The sequence below is a fragment of the Copadichromis virginalis genome, linkage group LG7 (genome assembly GCF_057382275.1).
Source record: "Copadichromis virginalis isolate Kocher_CV1m ecotype Utaka linkage group LG7, C_Virginalis_male_GT1.1, whole genome shotgun sequence".
Taxonomy (NCBI): domain Eukaryota; kingdom Metazoa; phylum Chordata; class Actinopteri; order Cichliformes; family Cichlidae; genus Copadichromis; species Copadichromis virginalis.
Window position 1 is genome coordinate 2,704,130 of NC_140624.1, and position 19,036 is coordinate 2,723,165.

The 19,036-nt window shown below is 41.5% G+C and overlaps 1 protein-coding gene across 1 annotated transcript in view; it reads left to right on the plus strand.

Annotated features, from left to right (window-relative positions):
* The window catches only part of cdh13 (cadherin 13, H-cadherin (heart)), a 436,452-nt gene that overhangs the window by 239,900 nt on the left and 177,516 nt on the right, over positions 1-19,036 (plus strand). The window contains exon 7 of the mRNA XM_085461175.1: positions 6,857-7,001. Coding sequence (XP_085317301.1) covers positions 6,857-7,001 — 145 coding nt within the window. The remainder of the gene's footprint in view (positions 1-6,856; positions 7,002-19,036) is intronic.

Genomic DNA, 19,036 nt, shown 5'->3' on the forward strand with positions numbered 1-19,036 from the left:
AAATCCTCTTTTGTGTGGGGTGAGGGGGCGGGTGTTGCAGGTGAACAGTTTGAAGGTGGTGATGGCTCTATGGAGGGGGGAGAGGTGGGGGAATGAGTGTCCAAAGTGTCTCTATTGTTGGGGTCGTTGGAGGTGTGAAGGCTGCCTGATGGCTCGTCAAAACGGCAGTAGAAGTCGTTAAGGGTGTTGGCTAAGAGCAAGTCATCAGTGGAGTGGGGGGTTTTAGGCTTGTAGTTTGTTATATTCCTAAAACCTTTCCACACAGAGGCCGAGTCATTCTCTGAGATCTGCTGCTGCGTCTTCTCAGAGTGCTGATGTTTGGCAATGTCCACTTCTTTAGTGAACCTGTACTTGGCCTCTCTGTAGCAGTCCCTGTCTCCGCTTCTGAACGCCTTACTCTTTTCCAGCCACAGCTTTTTGAGTTTAGGAGTAAACCAGGGTTTGTCATTGTTATAACTCACCCTGGTGCGTGATGGCACAATGCTGTCCTCACAGAAGTGGATATAGGAGGTGACAGTGTCCGTAAATCAGCAGTTGTAGGCTGGCTTTGTTTGAAAGACATCCTTTTTTATGTGGCAGTATGTGTTTGATTATCGTTTCCCTCCTTCTGTTAAACAGGTTATTGCTGTGCTGTTGGTGTGATAATACATTCAAATGATCTAACTCTGCATAGACACCTCACAGCTTATGTTCTCATTAGAGCTCAGACACGCTGAGATGAAATCCTACACTGTGCACATGTATTAATGTGTGTATCTAAGTGTCTGCGTGAGTAACTGAAGTCGTGGAGATACAGTTTGCTCGTTGGCATCCGGAGGCAACTCATTTTACGTGTACGTCCCAAAGTTCTTAACTTGGCCAAATAGTTTGGCTCTAAGTACGTGTGAACCTCTCTGCGAGCCGCTCTATGGATAGGATGAAGTCACATGTGTGGAGATCATCATGCAAAAGCGCTGAATCTCATCTAATGATGAAGCTAGAGGTGGAAATGGTCCCTCTCAAGGAAAGCCTCCCATGGTACATTCTCACAGCAGAAGGAAGATATGAAGCTATTAGGCCCCTTACACCTAAAACACTTAGTTCAGCTGCATTTATGCGCATTAAAATATATGCTCTAGGCATTATGGTGATAGAGAGATAGAAGGACAAAGGAGGAGGAAGTCGGTGGAATAAGATAGCGAGAGAGTAGTGGGATGACCCTTGATAGGGAGGTTGTGTGATGCCATGCATTGCTGATAGGAAGAAGAAAGGCTGATAATGTGATGCTAGAGATAGAGGAGAAAGTCTTTGACTCACTTTCTCTCCAGCCCAGCATCAGTAATACAGGAAGTGAACAGATCTCTTTAGCCTCTTTAGAGATTTAGATAGAAATGAGATAATTACACATAGTACCTTTAAAGAATAAAAACTGCAGACCTCATGGGTACAGGCTCATCTGCCGACATGATTTAAAAAGACTGCATGCTTAGATTATATCACAACTAATCCTAAAAGGAAATATCATTATATGTTCAGTCGCAGGCTCCCCGAAGTGCAGTTTGGGATGCAGGCTGTAGACATATTAGTTTTACTAGTCAATTCATTGTATTCAAATGTGCCACATATGCAGTTAGTGGATAAAAAAAGGCCCACATTGTTTCCCAGCCATTAATTTGTCTAACTGCAGTAAACAAAAGAGAACATTGCTGAGAAAACCTTTCATAAGAGGAAAAAGAGAGACAGCAGTTGCCTACTCAGGTTTTTCTGGCAGGGTGTGGTTGGTGGGTGCAGAGGAGGAGTAGAGCAGTGGGTTCGGGGTCTGGTTTTAGGGGAAGGTTGACACCACGTGAACACCACAGCTTATGAACATCATCTAATCACACCTTCCCTATTTCAGTAGTCATCGGGGCCAGAAAGAGGACAAGTCGGATCAGCTGACAGAATAACAACAGGAGCAGAAATGAAAGCAGACTGTCAATCACTGGGTGCAAGAAAGTTGCTGAAAAGCAATCATGACTGTGCAGGAGTGGAAAATAAAAGCACAAACAACACGAGCATAAAACAGAGTTGTGCTAGACCTTCAACAGTAGACCTGAAGTCTGGCTGCATGTCGAAGCCCCAACCCAGGCAGCCGGCTCAGGCACTGGCTGAGATTCTGGTGATGCAACAGGAGAAGGAGGCAGTGCATCCGTAAACAACTGGAAGTGCTGCAGGACCAGGCTGAGTGGCAGACGGAGGTGTTGGAAAACCTCATCGCTTGGTCTGGTTCCTCCGAGGGACCACTGTTGCGCCGCCTGTAGATGATTCTTGACCCCCAGGGTTTGTTAGAGGTCTTTGAAGCCAGGGCAGAGCCTTTCCGGTGGCTGGAGGAGTGGGTCCTCTGTTTGTTGACATTGCTGTTGGGAGAGGCCTACAATGCCAGGGCGAAGACCTCCTTTGGGGTTGTCATTAGCAAGGGGGGCAAGGGGCGGATGTTGCAGTAGGACCGGCCCTTCACCTCTGCAGGGCGGCTGCAGCCAGGCGGTTGCAGATTCAGCTGCTAAACAACGGGGCCCTGGAACAGTTTGTGGAGGGCTCACCGGCTGGTGGACTCGGGCTACATTCAGACCCTGGTCCACCAAACCCTTGTTCATCCAGGTGCATATTTCTAGGCAGAGTGGTTGGAGGTTAGGTGCCTATATGGGGATTTTCACAAATACAGCGGAACCCCGACTTACAATATTAATTCGTTCCCGAGGGTCGAAGCATCCATCGTGCCTTTTGAGTGAACGATAGGCTATAGGCTAATTGCTAACTGCAACAACAATACGTTGTTCAAGTGGAACAGCGAAGCGCAAGTACGAAAGCCAAGGGGGTTGTCACATGATTCGGAAGGCATTGTGGGCATTGTAGGCATTCTGGGCTCAGCCAATCAGAGCCAGCAGATTTCGTTACTTCGGCATTTTGCCGTAACACGGGCAGAAATATTGCCGTTAAGTGCCTTCGTAACTTGAATTTTTCGTTAAATGGGGTATTCGTAAGTCGGGGTTCCACTGTATCCTCTAGTGCCAGTGGAAATTAAGCATCAGAGAAAACGCATAAACTGAAGGCCAGGGTTAGCCTGGGGTGGACACACCCCTTAATTTTGGGAATGAATTGGCCAGGGTTCAGTAGATTAATGAACCCAGTGTGTGGAGGCGTGTTCACGATTGGTAGGGACATCCAGAGTTGGTGCTGCATTCAGCGTTGATGCAGGGTTGTCTGAATATGACTGTGGAGGAGGGGATGGTGGGGCCTTTACTGGAGGTGCTGTCAGTCCCAGTAACCCACTCCACAGATTTTCCACTAGAACAGACTCTTGATGACACGCTACACTCAATCTTTGACTAAGTGATTGAAATAGATGGTCAAACTGCGTGCCCTGTAGCTGCACAGACATTCCCACATTTTGAATTGATTAGGGACAGTACAGAGGGAGTCGTGACACTCACAAGCACGAAAAACCCACCCAGTTGTTGGTGCGGATTAAGTATGATAAAACTGTGGAGTTGAGCCTGGTTAAAGAACGAGATGAGTTGGGGCCAGAGTAGTAGTTCTTGTGGTAAAGACAGATGTGTCGCCTACCGAAAGGTGAACGAGGGGTCACAGTTGGACGAATACCCGATGCCCCACATCGACGAGCACCTGTAAGACGGGAGGGGAAAATAAAAGCACAAAGAACAAAGCATAAAACTGAGTCCTCTACATTTTTATTAATAATTTATTAATTATGTTTTTTTTCATGGTCATCACACTAAGCCATCCAAATTAATTTGACGCTGGTACTTTTAGTGTTTTTACATGTAGCCGATTAAGTGGAAAGATTCCAGTGTAGTCTGTACATAATGTGTTTTGGCATCAGTGCAGCTACTCATCCAAGTCAAATACTTCTTGTCAGTAATAACAATTAAGTGCAAGAAAGACTTGTGTGAAACTGAGTTGACTTTCTCCGTACATGAAACTGAAAATAACCAAACAAGGATGTAACTTCTGTAAAGTGAACATAGATGGTCATGTTTCACCTCAGTTTATGTTTTAGCAGAGTACATTTCATCTAAAGACTTAAATGAAAAAAACAAACCTTTATAAATTGATGATTTCAGTAACTTGTCTTGCATGGTACTGTTGATCCTAACACTGTAATCTCTGATGGATCACTTTGGGATTTGTGGAAAGACTCAAGCTCCCCACAGCTGATGATTGTAATTATTCTCTTCCTTAAAAGCCACCAACGTGTGTTTGGCGTCCACCTTTGATAAAATACCGCCAAAGTCAACGAAATGCCCTGAAGCCTCACCTGCATTTGGATTTAGTGTTAATTAATGTTAGCATGCTATCACCTGCTAAAAACTGCCGTGCTACCATTGTAATTATGTTTCTTAGCATATGTCTGTGAAGGTTCTCAGTCATCCAGGTCATCGTAGTCAAAGGAGCTTGCAAAGAAAAGCGTCTGGACTTCTTTAAGTTGCTTGAAGACGTTTCACCTCTCATCCAAGAACTTCTTCAGTTCTAAGGTCAAATAGTGGAGAGTCCCAGATTTAAACCCAGTGGGAGTTTCCCCCTAAAGAGGGACCAAGGACCCCCTGATGATCCTCTAATCACTTGAGCCGAGGTGTGAAAACAGGTGTGGGTCCCAATCAGCCAGAGTTTCGGGTGAGCTCATTGTGAAACCTGGCCCCACCTTATCATGTGATTTCCTGAGGTCAGATGGTCCAGGATGTGAGTGGGTGTTAAGGCGTCTGGGAAGGATCTCAAAACTGGATTATAGATGGCAGAGAGTTGGTGTCGTAAACCCCGCCTCTGTTCAAAGATGGTCGCTCACAGTGGACATAGATGCTTCTTTCACTCCTCTTTCAAACCATCTGTCCTCTCTGTCCAAAATGTGAACATTGGCATCCTTGAACGAGTGACCTTTGACCTTTAGATGCAGATGGACTGCTGAGTCTTGTCCTGTGGAGGTGGCTCTTCTATGTTGTGCCATGCGCTTGTGAAGTGGCTGTTTGGTCTCTCCAATGTAGAGGTGAAGGTTCAAGGTTCAAGGTTCTTTATTTGTCACATGCATAGTTATACAAGTATAACACACAGTGAAATGTAGCCTGACACGCTCCTCGACATGTGCAAAAATGGGGGGGGGGGGTGTAGAGGAAGAACATTATATATATATATATATATACACATATAGTATATACACTGGGTGAATGTGCAGTAGTAGCAGCAAGCAGGTGAATTCTGTACATTAATATGAATAGACATCTGACTATTTTACAGGATAGACAATATAAACATATTTAAAATTAAAGGAATTGAAATGTACATTGTGCCTTGGTTTAGTGTCTGGAAGAGTCCTGACTCAGTCAATTATAGATGATGTGAGAGGGCGGGTGTGTGTGTTTAGGGCACGGATGGCTTGGGGATAGAAGCTCTTCTTGAGTCTCTCTGTCCTTGCCCGGAAGATGCTGAACCTTCTACCAGATTGCAGAAGTTGGAACAGTTTGTTGCCAGGATGGGACGGGTCCTTCAGTATCTGCGCTGCTCTAGTCCGGCATCTCCTGGTGTAGGTGTCCTGAAGCGGGGGGAGAGCAATCCTGCAGCAGCGTTCTGCTGTACGGATCACTCTCTGGAGAGCTTTTTGGTCCTTCACACAGCTGTTCCCAAACCACGATGTCATGTTCTGTGTGAGGATGCTCTCCACAGCACCTGTATAGAAAATCCTGAGGATCTTTGGAGAGACCCTGAACTTCCTCAGTTGTCGTAGGTGATACAGGCGCTGTCTAGCCTTTTTGGTCTGAGCATTCCTCGCTGCACTGTACAGCAAACACCACATTGTTAAGTTTGTTTTTAGGAGTTTTGTCTTTTGGGTGAACCAGTTTCTGTCTGAGTGTGTTGCTGGGTCTGAAGTACACTGGGATGTCATGCTACACTTGAATCACAAGAAGTACTGCAGCATAAGGAAAACTGCAAACATTAATATTTAATGTAGGCCAATACAAGATCCCTCCGTGAGGTAAAGGAGGTAAACTAAATAAGTACAGGATAAGTCTTATATGTTATCAGTGTTTGCCTTATGTCTTATATGGGTATTTTTGTGAGTGCTCACAAAGAATACAACATATATAGTCATAAAAAAAGAGGCCACAGTGGACTGCAAGCCATTACGTGAAATAAGTATTTGATCCCCAAATAAAGCAACACTTGGTATTCATGGAGAAGCCTTTGTCACGGGGCAGGATGTGTCTTGAAGTTGGTCACCAGGTTTGCACTCATCTAAGGAGGAAACGTGTCTCACTGCTCCTGACAGAAACTCTCTAAATCCTAAAGTGTTCTGGCTGAAAGAAGGAGGTTCTCATCCTCAATGTTATGGTTCATGGCTGAATCCATTGGCCCCTCAGTAGGTAAACAGCCCCAAAGTAATGTTTCCACCTCTGTGATTGATTGTGGGGATGATGGTATTTGTGTCCTAATCAGCATTTCTCTTCCTGGGGGAAACTGTGGTTTCCTCTGGGTTGTAGGCAATCAGATGCTTATTTTACTCAGTGAAATGGAAATCAGTGGATAATGTTTTGTTTTTGTTTATTGATCTAGCTATGTTTTTTTTTTTTATTTCTAGTGGATGTTCTATCTGTGTCTGTTATGGTGTCAGTTATTTTATGGTCATTTTCAGCTACCAAGCATCATTGTTACGTATAGACGAATATAAAACACATTTTTACTGACAAATGGCTTTGTATTTAAAGAGCGGTGAGACAACAGCACATCATTTGAGCTTACCTGCAGTTCTATGAAGAACGCTCTAAATAAAAGTTAGTCGACAACTGGAAAACAAAATGTCTTTAACTCGTCTTTGTGTTCTTTCACACAGCTGGAGGTATCGACCACAGACTACAGTGGAAACCTTATCGAGGGACCACAAGTATTCAGGATTAATGTCATTGACCAAAATGACAACCGTCCCATCTTCAAAGAACCACGGTACACAGGAGAGGTGCTGGAGGGATCCCCTACAGGTAGGTGACTGTTGAGGGACTCTGGACAGAACTGAGGTCTAAATGGGTTTAACTACACAATAATGTTACACATAGTGTGGCTGTTACACTTGAGATGTTCTATGATCTGCAGCAAGAAAAGGTTGTGTTGATGACATTTATACTTCTGTCCTGAGCTGTGTGGTTTGTGGCAGAGTCAGTATCACATTGCTAACCTTAATCATAAAATCACATAAAGTCCAATATCATTAGTGAAAGCAGTGAACTTCTTCTGTGCTACTGTTTGTATGAATTCAAGTATTGGTGTTTTCATATTTATACACCGCAATACAGATATGAGTTTTGTTTTGTTTTTACAACATTTACATCGTTTGGCAGCACTTTTTGGGTAATGGTATCCTTGGAAACAGAGACAGACAAATAAAGGACAGTGAAGTAAAAGAAATCTTGTTGGTTGCATAGGCTCTCTGTACTGTGTTATTATTGGTATTGAGAGTGTTAAACAGCAAATTCAAATATTGTGACTTTAGTCTCTACTTTATCAGAATTTTCATTATGTGTCTACATAAGCCAAACAAGAGTTTCTAGCAAATTAAGATAATTATTCAGGTCATTTGGTAAATTACTTTTGTTATATTTTTAAATGTGGTTGCTTGAAATGTGATCTTGTCACATCTGTTATAGACTTTGCAGCTGTTGCAGTAAATTCTCTTCCCATCTCTGCTGCGAACATCTCACGGTCAAGTGTTTCAAAATAAATCATTTTGAGGCATGGCTGGCAGAGCCTTTATGAAAACTCTTCACCTTTGACTTCTGGTGTAAATGTTGATATTCTCTTAGATGTATTTGTCACTTTGTCACCATCGCTTCCTTTCCCGTTCTCTGAGCTGCTGTCACTGCTATAACTGTTGTTTTTTTAATGTGACAGCTTCGCACTTCGAGCCCAGAATATAAATAAATGCAGCTCAGACGTACATGATTTCAAAAAGTCCTATTTTGCTCACCTTCTGCCACCTGCATAGAAATGCAGGATGTCTATGCATAAAGCTGAAACTTCAGATTGAAAAAATTGTTGCTTTTTCTTCACGGGTTATATAGAACATGATTCATAGGCAATAATTTGCGGAGGTGGTAACATTTTGCACAAAATGTCTTTTGGTGCGTTCTGCCAAGTTTTGTTTGGGCGTTAAATGGTTTATTGTAGTGAACACATTTCAATTTATGTCACATAAAAGTGGGTTACTTAAGCTGTTTCAAACTTTCACAAATGGATGCACTGCTTTCTGAAGACAAACAGGAGCGACTATTGTGTCTTTTACTTGTGTCAGTGCATACGAGCAAAGTGTCATAATGTGTTTTCATCTGTCATAGTTGCGCTGTCCATGGTGCTGATGATGCTCGTGTGTCCCTGTTGGGCAGGTATACACCTACAGACCCTCTGGGAGAAATGCAGTCAATGTAAAATATAAAGTTGTATGATTAGAAGAACAAATGGTAAAATATATACACGATGCTTCTCACTGTGTTTGTTCTGACGATGTGAACACAAAAAGCAAACTCCTAAACACCTTAATCACCAACAGAGCTTCCCGGATAAGATGGATGAGTCACCAGGCACAGGAGACACACACACACACACACACACACACACACACACACACACACACACACACACACACACACACACACACTCTCACACACACACACACACACACACACACACACATGGCTTCCCACAGAGACGTTTTGAGCTGTTGACAACTTCATGCTGACTTGTGTTATGAATTGCTAATACAGACGCTGCTTATGCAATGGTATACATTTGGTAAGCAACAGCATGTCATTACTGGCTGTACAGAACGAGATAATAGGCCGACAAACTGCACAGTTAAATCCTGTTAGAATAATACAGTCAAAACAAAAGCGCATTTTGATGTCAGAAATCATGTCAAAAGTCTCACTGTTGAGCTCTGATGTCAAGAAAATACCAAATAATTGGATGCCTTTGTTTTTTTTGGTCTCTTATTTTGCTACATTTTCACGATGTGGTTTCTAAGGCTGAGAATGTCTCGAAGCTGCGTCTGTTGCTTGTGGCTTTTTTCAGTAATTACAGTGATGCATGTGTCTGTGTGAGGTGTTTACATGTCACTGTATGTTTCTCTGCCCACTCTGTACAAACCCAGGGTGCATCAAACACAATAATCATATTCCAGAGTGCTTTAATTCACAGCTATTCATCACCAATAACTCAAACAGGTAGCTAGTGTTAAGGTTCAAAATTGAGGAGGGAGAGTACAAACCACCCATGGTCCAGAAGGTCTTGGTCAAACAATGATTTTAATGACTACACACGTGTGGGAAGAACACTCTGTACGCCGACAGCAAGTGATCTCCAACTTAATCAAAGCATGAACAGATATTTTATAGCATCAGGGTTTGATTTACTGACGCCCCTTCATGCGTCACAGATACATTTTATACATAGATCAGATCAACACCACAATGACTTTTAACCCAGAAGATCATCTTCTATTTTCATGGCTGGTACTTTCCGTTCTTGTCTTAAAGTAAATTGTTCCTCTTTCTTGCCGAGACAACAAGGACGGTTCCTCTTTTACCGAGACACTTTTGCAGTTACAACCAGACATGACTAATCTCTCCTCTAAATAAATCTAACTCATGTGTGTGTATGTGTTGACCTCACATGCTCTTTCTCAATTCACCTGCTGCACTTTTGACCTTTCACTAGACCAGAAGCTCACTGAGACTATGTGTATGTCTTCTACTAAATAAATGTTTTAACCAAGAACCTCTACTAAAACCTTAATATAAAATGATCTGATATATAAGTGTTTTGTAAGCATGTATTGCAATTCCTTCTATGGCTCCAAGTCACTTGCACAATAGATTGTCCGGACATCGCGCCGAACAAAGCTTCCGACCCCCAATTAATTGACCGAGCTCCAACTCTTTAATAAGCACAGATATGCATTGTGTATAAAATAGTCATAACTGCTTAAGGCCTTCTTAAAGCTATCTGTTACATTGTTAAAGCCTCGTCTTAGCCTGCTGCTCAAAATAACTTTCACTTCTGCAAAACTCTCCAAGCCTGTTTCCTGTCCTGTTACTTTTAGCCTTTCTGAAAGACACACACTGTTCAACCCCTGAATGCAATATAAACTCCAGATTATATTATTAATGCAATGGTAATAATGATGATTATTTAACAATAGCAGTAAAATAATTTCCCTGCTCCACACTCCCTCTCTCGACCTCTGGAACACCAGAGGTCGCAATACATTGTGTCCTCGCTCAGACCCTCTCTAGCCGTCCTCTGGCTCAACCAGCTCCCATTCGAGAACACTCCATGTGTAAGCTTAGGTTTTCTCGGTCCCTCTCTGGTGGTTCAGCAGGCCTCGAGATCTCCAGGATCCTCGCCCCTCCTGTGGTCGCCGAGATCGATCTTCTGCAAAGGAAACAAAACACCTTTTCCTGCATCTCCCTAACTTATCCTTTTTGGGACTCTGTAATCAAAAGCCTGATCCTAATTATGTTCTTAACTTATTGACTTATATTTATATATATTCTTCAACGTTACTCATCCCTTTAAAACTCTTTAAGCCCTGCTTTCACGTCCGGTTGCTCGCTCTATTTTCCTATCTGATCATCGACCCCCAGTACACAAACTGTCCACCTTTCTAACAAAAAATCATTAGAACCAGCCTATTCTACTAAAAGCTCCAAAAGAAAAACAACCACTTTAATCAATTAAGTTTAAGCATATAAGCAATTACTCCTGTATACATTTCATCATAGCTAAATGCTGCTTAAAAACAACTCCTGTGTGTTAACACTAACTTCATTTTAAAACCTCACATTTCCTATGTTATCACCTGTTTTTGGTATAGCCTTTTTATTTCATTTGCTCCCTTTAATGTAACAATACCTTCTAATTCTAATTTATCAGACTTAACCAAAATATATGCTTTCCTTCCTCTTTGGTCCTTCTTTAAGTTCAGTCAAAAAGCTAAATGAATTTGAGGCCTTTTGCCTGGAATCAATACTGTCATGTGTGTTTCTTAACTCTGTGTCTGTAAACGCGTACAATCCTTCAATAACTTCAATAACTCATATCAAAAAATGCAATATGTATAAAAATCATTTCTATTTATAAGCTCTCCCCTTTATCCTAAAAATACCTCCTATGTAATATCTGTATGTGTACGCCTACATTATAACCACTACTTCTAGAAATCAAAAAGAAATCAAAGCTGTTCTACTCCTTCAACCCTCACTAATTTTCCCTCTAAGATTTATTCACAGCTTTGAGAAACCGACATTGTATCTTCTAAACAGGATTCAGTTCTGTCATGGTCCTGGGCCATGTTGGCCCAGTATTCTTGGTTCCTTGTATTTTCGCTCCTTATTTAGGCCAGGTTTTCTGAGGTGTCCTGTTGTGGTGTTCCCTAAGTGTTTTTCCCTTTGTGACTCTTACCCCCTTGTGCCCCTCTGTGTATTTATGAGCTCTCGTCTCTCTTTATGTTTATTCCATGTTTCCCCCAGCCTGTTATGTCTGTGTTCTCCCCGTGCTCTCTGGGTGTATTTAAGTTGTGTCTTCTGTTATGGTAGTTGCTGGTTCGTCTGTGTTGTTTCCCCTCGGTCTCCCTGCGTCTCTTGTGTATTTCCCCGGACCTCCCTGCATCCTCGTTTCTGGTTTGTGTTATTAGCTTACCCAGTTTAGGTTTCCGGTTTCTTGTTTTTCCACCAGTGCTGTTTTGTGCCCACCGTTGTAAATAAATATTCACCTGCACCAGAGCTGCCGCCTTTTGGGTCCTTTTCTACAACTCCACACGGCTTGCCCCGCAAACCGTGACAAGTTCACTTTAATCCTTTAACCTTAACTTAAAAATAACAGTTTCAGTTTTACCATATCCAAATGATCAAAAACCCAAAAGGTCCTAAAATGATCCTAAATTATTAAACAATTAAATTATTAAACCCTAAACCCCCCTTTATCTTGATACATTTCATGTGTCAAGATACTATACAAAACTTAAAAATGCTCAGTTTCCCCACTCATGATCCAATCTATGTCATAAAAATAAACTTAAAACAGAACAGTTATCAGTCATGTCTTTCTACAATTAATGGTAACTGAGTTATATCAGAAAATGCCTCCCCCGTAACATTTGGCCTTCTCCCAACAATATACTATAATCCCATAATCTAACCCCAGTCAACAAAACAAAACAGAAATTTTCTCTGGTAAAAACAAATTGTTTGTCCACATGTATTCATCCACACATTCACTCCATATTTTTGCTAATAGTGGAGCTTCCCGCGTCAGATTCTCCACCCTCAGCAAAATGAGCTCAGTCATTTTTTTATTTTCCATAGGAAAATATTTCTTTATGCTTTTGGACTGGATTGACTCGCATAAAATCCTTTTTACAGGGACTTACGACCTGACTAGTCCCCAGGTAGCTTTCTCCTCAGCCAATTGTAATCTGGAAAGCCCCCTTATATTTGCTCTTCCCGAGAATTTTCAGCGCTGTTTCAGGCCTGCTTAGAACAGAAATGAAAAAATAGAGCTGATTGTTAGCTCACAAAACACAAAACAAAATCACCTGACAGGTTTTCTTTAAGTGCACTGTTACAAAATAATGGGCCCGATTTTTAGACATGTCCATGTTTCCTAAAACTCCCTCTATTAAAAACAAAAACAACAACAACCCGAACCTAACTGACAGAATCAACCCATCACCACAACAACCTTAAACACACAAAAGTCTTGCCACCACATAATTTCACCTCCTCAATACACCGAAAGTCTCATTAAAACCACACAATTTGCACACAAAAATCACCCCCTTATGCTCTGTAACATACTTACATTCAGCATAAGACCCCCTTACAACAACATATCACTAAACTATAAATTATTTCCTACCCAAATCTGCACTCCTCTTGTCTGCCGTGCTTCCTCTCCTGAAAGTCACTTCCTCAGTCACACACACACACACACAGGAAGTTCCTTCGTCACCACTCACTCCAACTAATTTGCATACTGAGTCATCTCTCAATGAGTTGCTGTAACAACAGAAACATATGTTTAAACATCACCAACTCATTAAATCATTTTATTTCTTTCTACAGTGATCACTACTTGATCACTCAGTACGAGAGCACTCCTAAGTCACTCTTTTAAAACTACTTTAATCACCGTTTCTTTTTTCCATAACTCACTTTGTCATATAGCTTCTTTTGAGTTATTCCTCAGCTTCAAACTCAAGTGTATTTCATTAACCATTCACACCATTCTACCACTCATACAAGTAGCAAACTGATCTTCATTGCGTATCTTTGTGTTCTAAGCCAGGTTTAATCAGTATCTATACAAATAATCATCATGAGCTTGTCTTGTCTTTATAAGGTTAATGCATTTTCTGTTTGTGTATGTGAATTTGCATATGTTGCTTTTGCAGTGTGTCAGACTCCTGCACAATTTTGCCTTTAAACAGTCAATTTACTCCTACCCAAATTTACTGACCCAAATTCTAGTTCCCCTTAAATAACAGCATTCCTGCTCCTCAGCCAGAAGTCAGGGCTCCACTTGCCACTTACCCCCTTCGCCTTAGCCCAGCGGCTTTACCCTTAAGGTCCCGTCTTCTTCCCTTCATCTCACCCGTGAGTCTGAGCTCACCGGGACTGAGTGAGGCCGAGTAATCGTGGCTGTGCCTGCCTTAGGTTGTCCCAGGGTTTCGAGGTGGGATCTTACCCGTCATGGGCTATCCAGCCTTCCATACTCGCCTGATACGGGGCCCAAGTGGGCAGGGGAGGGAACACACTGGCTCTGGAAATTAAAGGAGTGTACGCTGCTTCCTTCATTGCATCTTATATTAAACTATCTCACTTCTGACTCCTTCCTAGAATAATTTCACATATGGCACTTTGTGTATGTGTGTTTTCTATTCATTAATGTAATTGTCAGTTATTTTCTCTCTTCAATTTTACTTTTTTATCTGTTTGTTTGTAATGTTCTACTTTAGTTCTACTAAACCTTGATGTAAAAACAATACTCCCTTATTTCACGCACACACTCTGCATTTTGCCTACGCACACTTTGCCTCCGACCCCCAATTAATTGACCGAGCTCCAACTCTTTAATAAGCACAGATATGCATTGTGTATAAAATAGTCATAACTGCTTAAGGCCTTCTTAAAGCTATCTGTTACATTGTTAAAGCCTCGTCTTAGCCTGCTGCTCAAAATAACTTTCACTTCTGCAAAACTCTCCAAGCCTGTTTCCTGTCCTGTTACTTTTAGCCTTTCTGAAAGACACACACTGTTCAACCCCTGAATGCAATATAAACTCCAGATTATATTATTAATGCAATGGTAATAATGATGATAATTTAACAATAGCAGTAAAATAATTTCCCTGCTCCACACTAGAAAGAGGATTCGTGAGGTTCACGTGGTTGCCGGTATTGGTAGCGTAACAACACCAGTGGCTGTAGTGACTTCAGACCTGCTCATAACATATAGGCAGAGTTTGATTATTGTACGGACATATCTCATGTGTCCTGAGCACTTGTGAACCTTTGCAGGTAATATCCTGCTACGTATTTTAAAATTCACCAGAAATGTCCAGTACTTGAAAAAATACAGACTTTTGAAAATGGGCTCTTCTTGATACACCCTGTACTGGACTGTATATGTCTGAGCCAGTAGCAGCACCAGTAGCAGCACCAGTAGCCTATGGGAATTAAATAGGAAATATGACAGGCAGGAAAATCTTAATTGGTTTGCCCCACTGGGTGCAAGAGCTCATATAACCCTGGAACCATCACATCGTACTAACTTTTAGAGATGAGTTGGTTAAGCAGACAGGTTTACTTTGACTTTTCTATTTCAGTGCCAGGAAATATCATTTAAAAACGCTTACTGGGTCAGCTCTGACATCATCTGTTAGTAACCATCATGCAGCTCCGCTTGATCAAATTTAAAATGCAATTAAATTATTGTGTATTCTTTAAAAAAAAGTGCCTGTCTGAATAAACCAAAGTAGATAAACTGATTTTATTTCCAGTGTGGTGTGATCTGACAGCTCCTTTGTGCTGTAGTTGCCATGGATGCCAGACTTAATTGAGCTCAGCGATAAGATGAAGGATGCGGTTCTGAAGACTCTACGTTTTTTTAACATATGCCTGCAAATCTGTCTACTGAACAGTCTACTTATTCAACATGTCAGCTCAGCCTTATTGATGTGTTTACGATGAATCAGTCATTCAGTTCATGCATTCAGCCGGTTGACCCTTTTATACGTCTGGTGGTCATTAACTGCAGATTGTGAGAGGATTGAAGCAAACACAAAAACATATTTGTTAATGATTATTGCACTGCTTTAAGTGCTGAAGGTGCACACGCTTCTCTCTGGCTTTTTCTTTCTTTCTTGTCATTTTAGTTGAAAAGTGGTGGAGCACCATAAAAGGGGGCAGCGGGCCACCAATAAAATGTCTTTTCTGTGGCTGTTTTTTTTTTTCTTATTGGACAAAGAAGAAAATGCCGTGAGAATAGTGAGCATTATATCCAACAGTGAAGTTACTGGACATAAACTCAAACAATAAAGAAAATAAAGATTTCTTAGTTTTTTACATATTAGAATGTACAATTACATGTTTTAGATCATAAAACAACTTTTCATATTAGACGAAGACAAATTAAATACAAAATATAATTTTAAGTGATTTCATTTATAAAAGGGAAAAAGCCAAAAAAGCCCTCGTGTTAAATTATGGATTGACTGTGATTAATCACAAGTTTTTCAACCCTTTAAAGCCGGTTGGAGCCGGTGTTCTGCACGCTCTGTTTTGCGTAACTAGTTTTAAATCCCGGTAGAACCGGAACCACGTAAGCTAGCGCAATAATTTTTTTGCATATGAAACCGGAGGAGTTATACTTACATCTTATGCCATCAGCTTGTCCTCGGTCACGGTTTCCTTCCACATATAGCTTTGAAAAAACTGCATAAAAAGCACTTGCAGCAACAAAAACATAATATTCCAGAAACACGCTTTGCCGATCCGATCAGCTGTTTGTAACACTTCCTGTCCGCCATGACCTGCCCAAAACTGGAAGTGACGTCATTTTGCGGAAATGTAGTTTTTTACCATCAGGGCCTCATGAGCCTATACTGGTGTTTTTAAAAGTTATGTTTGACTTTATGACTTTCTGTGTCGTTTCTGGGATGCTGAGGACTCATATTGCACTGCTGGAAATAGTTTATTTTGATGCACATGCTGCTTTTTTTTGCAAATTTGCAGTATAATATTTATTTTCATTTTTCCTGCAGTATATAAAAATTGGTGTATTTCAAAAATAAAACTATGAAGACACTCAAAATAAATTTCCTGTGGTGGGAAACTATTTTGTGCAACTTTTTTGTATTTACAGTTTTGAGGGATAAGCCTCTTAAATTTCTCTAACTAGAAATATATGTTAAAAAAACAAAAACGATTTTCAATTTTTTTGTAGTTTATTGCACTTTTTTGCAATTTATGTAATTACTATGCACTTAATGCAGACATATTATTAAAATCTGGGTTATAATGGTTGTATTGATGTATAGCAACTTGAAATGCTCCCAAAAATGGCACCACAGCCTGTAAAAATATAAAATAAGCTCTGGCGGACTTGGTTCTATGGTAGGTCTTAAAGGGTTAAAATGACTGTAATTGCACCACACCAAGGCTTTGTTACTGCTAAATAAGGAAATCACTCATACAGAACCTGTGTGACAAACTGAAGAAGGCTAATATATCTAAAAAAATAAAGACCCAATAGTTTTTGGAGAAACAAGGTGATTCCAGAGATTCCTAAAGTGGAGAACAGAGGAGACAAATGCAGACAAAACAAAGTTTTGGACCGTAACATTGAGGATGAGAACGTTAATGTTAAGTGAAAGCCAGCTGTTTATTATGGCTGAAGGAGAAATACAAAGCGATGCACAAACAATAACCTAAACTGGGAAAGCTCAAGGGGGGATGAGTCGGACTACAGAGATGAGGTCAACAGACTGACTGAGTGGTGTTCAGTTAACAACCTCCAACTGAACACCACGAAAACTAAAGAACTTATCTTGGACTTCAGGAAGGGCAGAGCAGACCCGGTCCCACTCTACATCCACGGGAGCTGTGTGGAGAGGGTACAGTCCATGAGGTTTCTGGGCGTGCAGATATCTGATGACCTCTCCTGGACTGCAAATACTACAGCGGTGGTTAAAAAGGCCCAGCAGCGTCTCCACTTTCTGAGAGTGCTCAGGAGGAACAACCTGGAGGAGAGGCTGCTGGTGACATTTTACAGAGCCACCATAGACAGCATCCTAACGTACGGCATAACAACATGGTATGCAGGGTGCTCAGCTGCGGACAGGAAAGTACTGCAGAGGGTCATCAACACAGCCCAGAAGATCACTGGCTGCTCTCTGCCCAGCCTGGAGGTCACTGCAAACTCTCGGTACCTCAGCAGAGCTGGCAATATCATCAAGGACCACTCTCACCCCAGCAACCAACTGTTTGAACTATTACCGTCAGGCCGACGGTACAGGTCACATAAAACCAGGACAAACAGATTCAGGGATAGCTTCTTTCCCAGAGCTATCACCGTAGTAAATAAGCACAAAAACAATTGAACCTATTCCATACCATCACTGTCATTATATTATGCTGCTATTCATACTGTCATTATATTAATGCTGCTATCCTGTATATATTGTACATACTATTGTTTGAGTACTTACGATTGTTTTTTTTTTGTACTTTTTATATTTTACATTTATATTTATTATTGAAACTTGCACCAAGGGAGTGGCACTCCAATTTCGTTGTACTCTGTACAATGACAATAAAGGCTATTCTATTCTATTCTATTCTAAATATAAACGTGGCCACACAGATACCTGGAACATGGAGACATGACGCAAAAGACAACAGCCAACCTGACACTGAACAAAGGAAGACACAGCAGGGTAATAAGGGAAGTGGAAACACAGCTGACACAAATGAACATGACGCCACGGGGGAAGCAAAACTAAACACACTGAACATGCAAACACGAGACTGTCAAAATAAAACAGGAAACGTAATGAGATGAAGACTGTGAGAACACATGACATGGAAAACACAGACAGGAAACACATAACAGACTGAGGAGACGGAACGATGCACAAGCAGAGGAACATGGAAACAGCTAAGAGGAACGAGGCACAGACACAACAAAAGACGTACACAGGAAACAGAAAACGACACATAAACAAAGGAGCGCCAGGACATGAAGACTAAGAACTAGACTGAAAATCAGTGGCACAAGGTGCTTTTAGTTCTAATCATTGTTAGCACCAAGTACACCGAGTGTCCAACATCATCTGAAAGCTTTGGATTGGAAAAAGCTTTCAGCATAGCAATTGCCAATGCAGTAAACGCATACCTGGACAGAACAGCACACAGCAGATGCTCTGCCTGGAGCTCGGACATGAACGTTACCGGAGCAGTGTAGGATCATCTTGACGGAGAATCAAATAAAGGGCTTCCAATAAGGCTTTGGAACGTCCTTCAAGAAACCCGGAGAGGTATTCCTGAAGAATACTTAAATAAATTACAAGTAAGCTTGCCTAAGAGACTTTAGGCAGTGTTCAAGAAAAAAGGTGGCCATGCCAAATATTGACCTTCAAAACCTTCTTTTTTCCAGCGACAATATTTGCTATCTTTCCTACATTACAAACAAAGCCTCAGCCCTGCAGGCATGTGTGAGTGAATAATGAAAGCTATATTTGTGTCATGTTGCAGTGCATGCATGAGGTTATGTGAATAAGAGTGCATGTGCTCCTACACGGTGTGTGTGCTGCAGAGTAGTGGCTGGGCAGCAGGGGAAGCTGTAGGGGAGAATGTCACAGCGCTCTGACATTTCTGTGCAAACCGATAACAAAGACAGCCAATGCCTGGGTCTGCTGGCAAGCCCTCTCCTAACTCTGTGTTTACTCCTCCACTCACCATCTT